Genomic DNA, 6902 nt, shown 5'->3' with positions numbered 1-6902 from the left:
TCGCGGAATTTCTATTTAGGTCCTGAATTTTGTTAAAAAGATTAAATTTCAAAAATCCGAAAGTTTGAAAAAAAAATAGAAGAACGAAGTTTACAAAGTCATATCTCTGCATAAAAAAAAAAACCAGATATCTCGGTTCTGTAAACGGGATCCATTAGATCATTGAAAGCGGACAAATTCAATATGTCATTTTACATCTTACGTGAATTTGTTACGTTGTTTAAAAGGATTCTGCAAAAGCTATATTTCCATACTACTAAATTTTTTGAGATTGATGTGTAACATATCAATTTTGTCCGCTTTAGATGTACTATTTGACGCAATTCACGGAAATGGATTATCAATTTTCGTTGCCGAGTTACAGAGCTGTAAACTTGATAGTTCGTTATTTGAAAATTTTCCTTTTGTCAATTTTTAATAAAAAATTGACGACCTAAGACAAAAATTTGAAACCAACAACAGTCACTAGATTTTAAGTTTTTCTTTTAAATGCAACAAACCTCGTCAAATTTGGTGCGGTGGTTGCCGAGAAAAACGAATTCTCCTTTCACGTGTATTTAGATAGGAGCACCCGAGCTAAAGCTGTATAGGTGTTCTGTGCTAAAGCTTCCTCTTAATGCCGTTTCGGACCTGCGGTCACGGCAAAAAATACGGCAAATCGGACGGCGAAGGATTCTTGCCTCCGAAATTTCAGACGTTCTTATACACCGACTCTATGGGGTACGTGGTGGTGCCGCGAAGCCGTGCGAATGCTCGGGCGTCCGGAAAGTCGGTTGTTGACTGTATGTGCACTGGCAACTCCTGTATCAGACGAGATGGCGACAAAGACAATGCGTTACGATCCCTCTCTGTCACTCGAGCAAGCATTACCACGACTTTCATTCCCTTCAATAAAACTACAGCTAATTTTCCTTGACAGAAGCATAAATTTCCTGAGTTTTCTCCGAGCATTTCCAGACTATTCAAAATCTCGAGAATTCCCGCTTTTCCCGGTTGGTAGACACCCTGTATATCTCAAGAAACAATCTTCAAGAAAGCTGTCATGGATCGTTTCTACTTCTCTTTGTAATGCCTCCGGGTCTCATGTGTATGGAAGATAAATAAAAATTAAAGAAAAACTTTCATTTGCGCTTAACTCTTGCATAATGCAACTCTGTCCAAGCAATTACTGACATGCTTTACATGCCAGCAAGAGCACCTTTAAAGCAACAATGAAAAATTATGCAGCACATTTGACCAATATTATACGTAAAGTTGGGATTTCACCCTTTTCTATTTGAAACAGTCCATTTGTTGCAGTTTTGGCCCAAAAATTTTGTTGAAAGCAAGAGTAAAAAACAGTTCGATGTCATTTCAGTAGAAAATCCACTAGAACATTGGCAATTAGAGGAACTGCCATGCTTCACGAACACTCAGATTATTTGGAGAGAGCAGGTTCGTGTGCTGCTTGAAAGCATAGGGATCTTCTTAAGCAGCATTGACGGCTGTAACAAAATAAGGAACACAACTTGCAATGACACTGGCATATTGCCTTGATCCCAATATTGTGTGGAAAGCACTCCCATTAGGGAGAGTGGATTTGGCTTCTTTTGATCCGTACACCAGCAGGATCTGGCTCATTTTTGATCCAAAAGACAATCTTTGCTAGTTTGCCCATTTTGCTATGATACTTAATTTAGAGGGTTGTTGCCTAGCTTCTCTTGTCATTACAGCTCTATCTTATAAAGTTTCAGTTTGTAGATTTGGCTAAATTCGAAAAAAAAAACCTCAAGTGCAATTGAGGACTACACAATGTGAAATTACTGCTGGCAGAAGGTGTGTCATCTGTTCTGTCACAGCCGCGTGCACTGAATTAGCCAATCACTGCACACTGTATGTGATATTCCCAAATATGACTGATCGAGGATACAGCCCCTAGCACAGACATGAGCATGTGCTGCTGAGTTGCTGCTTCTCTGATACGTTCTGAGAAATTTAACGTGTCAAATGGCTGCACCTCATGAGACAAATGACAGATCCTCATGAAAATCAACATTTATGCAAGAATGAACAATTGGCATGGTGGTTTAACATGATGTTGTTTTATTCACACTTGTAGGACGGCAATGTATCTTACAGGTAAAAAGCAATTTCCTTTCACACTTAAAAAAGGTTCACTAGGGTATAAAAGCTTAACATCTATTCTACACAATCAGCAGCAGAATGCCACACATTCATAATAGTAGTTTACAGGAACTGATGCAACATTTTAATTGTATTACCGTTAACAAATAATTTACATGATTATCACAAACAAGGGGCCAACAGTGATTGCCCGCTTGAACACTAGCTGATGAGAAATTGCATGAACAACAACAGAAGCCAAGAGATTGTGTGAATGACCTGCCATGCTGTAATTTGTTTCACTATTTTTCATGTCACTCAGTGACTTATGCCAGCGCTGTTCTTTGGCTGCTCACAGTGCACTGGCAGGCTGGACTGCTAGAAAACCATGTGTGGCATGTCGCCGAGGCCACCCCCCATGCCTCCACCACACCCGCCTGTGGATGGTGAAGGCCCACCATCAAAGGAGTCACTGCCATTGTGCGTCTTGAATGACCAGCGGGCACGCTTGCTCTTTGCTTCTTGCTCCTGCATTCAGACAAAGGGAAGCTCCACATAAAGTTTTGATGTTACTTCACAACTGCAAATCATTCAGCCACCATGGGAAGCATAGGTGGATTTGTTGAGAGAGCAAATTGCACATTCTTTTATAATTTAACTGTGTCCGTGTTAGCCTTGCAATGTTCCTTCCAAGCAGTTATTTCACTCAGAACTAATCACCTTATTACATAATATGAAGTGCATATATAAATCACAATGACTGAGTATCTGACAGAATAGTTCTGTGGAAACCCGCAAGGTTGAGAGAAGCAATTAATAAAGGTAAAATCAGAATTCCATCCATTTAGAGCAATTGCTACAAAGGAAACCCATACGGCTTCCTAGCAATTGCTACGAACGGGTGGATGTCCGATTTTCCCTTTATTAATTACTGCTCTCCACCTTGCGGGTTTTCGCAGAACTATTACGTCAAACTTTTGCCTTTGCTTTGAGTTGTTAACAAATTCGACTTCGCCCTACCACCTGCTAGCTGCCTGGTTAGCTCAGATGGTCTAGAAAGCCCGGAAAGGCGATGGTCCCGGGTTTGAGTCCTGGACCAGGACGAATCTTTCTTTAACTTCGAGGCTTTTCTTTCGAAGAACCCATATGGGATTCCTTTGTAGCAATTGGTACGAACGGGTGGATGTCTGATTTTCCCTTTATTAATTTTGAGTATCAGTGCCACTAAATCTAGATGATTTTCAGTAATAGCACTCACTAAGCATACTAACAAATTGTTACATTCTGTATGTGTCATGAGCCAAGAAAGAACGAGAGAAGATGAAAAAGCAGAAGATATGAAGAGGACAAGAAAGCACGAAAAGGCTGTGGAAGAAACAAAGGAAAAAAAAGAGTGAGAAAGTAAGAAAGTGTCCAAATATAAAGAATGGAATATGTGAAAGAAGAAAAAGTGCAAAAGTGCATCCGGAGCTACGTGGACAACGGGCCAAGACACATAGAAAAAGAGAGCAGCCCAGCTACACTCTGGGACGATGGGCGGCAGAAGGAGCTGGAGGCCGAATGGAGCAGAGGGTTTGTGGAGACGGCAACAACCAGCGAGCTCAGCGGGCGCCCCACCAGAGGCCGAAGCTACAGGCTGATGGCACTGTCTGCAAGACTCCCTGCAGCTATGATCCGCAGGCCAGCGGAGTTGACTGGGGGGTACAGGCGCCTCAGCCACACCCCGCCCCGGCCGCCTGACCAGGTCCAAATGTGGGCTGAATGTCGGATGCAGCGATGTCGTATCTACAACACATTGGGGGGGCCTATTGATGTGTCGTTGAAAGCAGCAATGACGAGGTGACGTGGCCCCGTCGGTGGACTTAAGAGTATTTGGAACTTTCTAGCCCATCGTAAGGACTTTAGAGAAGACAGTTAATCCGCTCTGTATATAGGTTGTTGTTTTGCATGTTTTGCTATTTGATTTGCAGTGCGCGTTCCTTGTAGATTTATATATTTTACTTTTATGTTCATTGCCCATATAGGCTTTTCATGGCTCAAAAAGTTCCTGGCGTTGTGTTTAACACCACGAGACGGTGACAGTATGATTACTACTGTAATAATTTCAAAACCATTGAATAGCAAGAAACTGGAGGCTAAATCAGAGTAATTATTCCGATGCAATGCATTTGCAATAAAATATGAGCTTCAAGAAGTTCGTACAGCCGAACTTCTATGCAACAAAGAGTGATACTATAATGAATTATCGAATACAAAGAACTAAATCCAAAATTTGGTTGGTAATGCTCTAAGCATTCTGCTGCTATATTAAAATCCAAAATGTGGATCCGACACGGTATTACTACATAGCAAAGCAAATTTTTGTTTGCACATGCCTCAAAATATTTACTAGTCTGGTAGCAAATATGTCAAATACAGTCACCGACTGATTTTCCAGGTACCTGAATTTTTGGACATGTGCAATTATTTGGACTTCCTTATGCCACAGCGCCATCACCTGAAACTAGCAGCAATGAATAACAACAATAACAAAAACTTTAGGTGCTGTACAGCATTTTGGGCATGAACCACGTGCACGATGCTGGAAACGTTGGTGGGCATTAACAAAGTTACAGCCATGCCGACTAAACACGAAACTGCAACTTTGACTGCAAACTTCCAACGAAGCGGAACTGGCTAGGCCTAGTGGCAGTGCAGCTGGCAGAGTGGTTGGTGTGAAGCCGTCATGGGAAGCTCACCGTCAATATATTTGCACTCGTAGACTTTATCAGCAATCAAGTGGGAGATCAGATGCATGTGGTAGGCTGATGGCCACAGTAGCAGAGTACACATGCACATGCAGTCCTCTCTTGTGTTTAAAAAGTCTGGCGACGACGACAACTTAGCTTGGTTGGACTGCAGCTGGCAAGGCAATGTGCCGATTGCTCGCAATATAACACCAATCAAATGGTTGTGTCCTTGCGGCAGTGCAGAGTGTATGTATGTAATTAACTGTTGTTCATGTGTCTCATATCAGCGTGACAATGGGCTATCAAAATTTGCAGGAAACCCTTTGCTGGCCTGTCCGAGGCACCTCTGCTGCGCTCACATAGCACAGACTTGATCGCGATTTTTTTCACCACAGATTTGGAGGGCACTTTATCTTTTCCTTTAAGAGCGGGATGCGATATAGCAAGCAGATGTGACATGCGGTGGTTAACCTCGTTAATTCGAAGCCATCAGGACCACAAAAAATCTTCCAATTAAGCAGGTTTTCGAATTAACCGAACGCACAAAAATATGCAATGCACGCAAAAAATTTCGCTGCAAGAATGCGCTACCTTTATTCGGCAATCTTTGGATTATTTAACATAATCAGAGATGCTGGTTTGCCACGTCCTGTAGTTCGAGGCTCCAAGGGTCATGTTTTCTAGTTAGCCAACTATGTGCAGCATTTGAGAATTTCCATCGTGGCACTCAACAAAACTGCAGATAATGTTCAGCGATCCGATAACTTCCCCGAGAGCGGGTGCTCGGGAGGGCTCGTTAGCGTCGTCATTGTCACTCTCATCGCACATGGTCGCATCAGTGGCAGCTTCACTCTCCAAGTCTCAGTAGTACATTTGTGGATCATTTTCAAAGTTCAGACACTCGGCGAAGACGACTGCACCAGATTCGCTATCCTCTGCGCAGAGTGCATTCATGCAGTTGTAATACTAGGCTCCTTCTTCATCAAGTGCACATGAATAGTCGGCATCAGCATCAACGGTGCTTTCCTTCGAGAAGCCAGCGTGTTCAAAACAGCGCATGATCAAAGTGGGTTCCGCTTGCTTACATGCATACACAATAAGACATATGGCCCCGAGGAGGTCGATGGAGTACCCCTTGCCATTGTTTTAGCAAAGGAGAATGTGCTTGAGCAGGTGGCGGCGGTAAATCTTCCTTGTGTGGTGAATGATGCCTTGGTCCATTGGCTGCAAGATCGACGTGGTGTTCGGAGGAAGAAATACCATACTGATAGCTATTAGGTGTGGGATGTCACTATGTGCCGAGCAATTATCAACAAAGAAGAGTACATTCCCGCCTGTGGCCGCGAACATGCGGTCAAACTGCCGAGCGTAATCTTAAAATATTGCACCTGTGACCCAGGCTTTCTTGTTGTGCCTGTAGATAAGCTCATCCCTTGGCGGCAGTCATGCATTTTTAAAGCAGCGAGGCTTCCCACTCTTTCAAACTACGAGTAGCAGCAGCTTGTGTTCATTGCACATGTTCGAAGCTAAACATTTCGACAGAATTGCCTGTCTGGTTGGGGAATTGATTAGAACTTGAGACTGACTCCAACCAAATAACTGAATTTTATTAGCCCGACGTTTCGGAGCCCATTCGGCTCCTTCTTCAGGGGGTTGTTCTTCGGGGGGTGGCGGTGTGCCGCTTTTAAAGCGTCTTTTTTGAAGAAAGGAGGGGGGGGGGGGGAAGAACACGGGAGGTGGGGAGACACTCCACAGACGGAAAGGTGGGGGGGAACAAAAGGAAAGGGGGGTTTGTGTTGTTGACCGCTTCCAAGGAGCTGCGATGACCGGTGCTGGGTGGAGTGCTCACGAGGGTGCCCTTGATGGGCCGCGGGGGGGGGGGGTTACAGGGTCGCGCCGACGTTCTGTGTTGGTGAAACGAGCGGGAGTCTATCTGGCTGTGCGTCCTTTTCTTCTTTTCGTCATGTCGCCAAGGCCATGGACATAGACCGAGGGTAGGTTGCCCTTCACACGGTTTATGTTATTCTCCGTATTCTGAATGTGCCATGACTCCAGTAGTAGTCTCTTTCG

At 43.8% G+C, this 6902-nt stretch overlaps 1 protein-coding gene across 1 annotated transcript in view; it reads right to left on the bottom strand.

The window, feature by feature from the left end:
- Nucleotides 1–2059: 2059 nt before the first annotated feature.
- Nucleotides 2060–6902, bottom strand: part of DUBAI (Deubiquitinating apoptotic inhibitor) — a 96517-nt gene continuing 91674 nt past the window's right edge. The window contains exon 16 of the mRNA XM_065454334.1: nucleotides 2060–2631. Coding sequence (XP_065310406.1) covers nucleotides 2482–2631 — 150 coding nt within the window. The 3' untranslated portion in view covers nucleotides 2060–2481. The remainder of the gene's footprint in view (nucleotides 2632–6902) is intronic.

This window comes from Dermacentor albipictus, chromosome 3 (genome assembly GCF_038994185.2).
Source record: "Dermacentor albipictus isolate Rhodes 1998 colony chromosome 3, USDA_Dalb.pri_finalv2, whole genome shotgun sequence".
Taxonomy (NCBI): domain Eukaryota; kingdom Metazoa; phylum Arthropoda; class Arachnida; order Ixodida; family Ixodidae; genus Dermacentor; species Dermacentor albipictus.
This window is presented reverse-complemented; position numbering and strand designations above follow the sequence as displayed.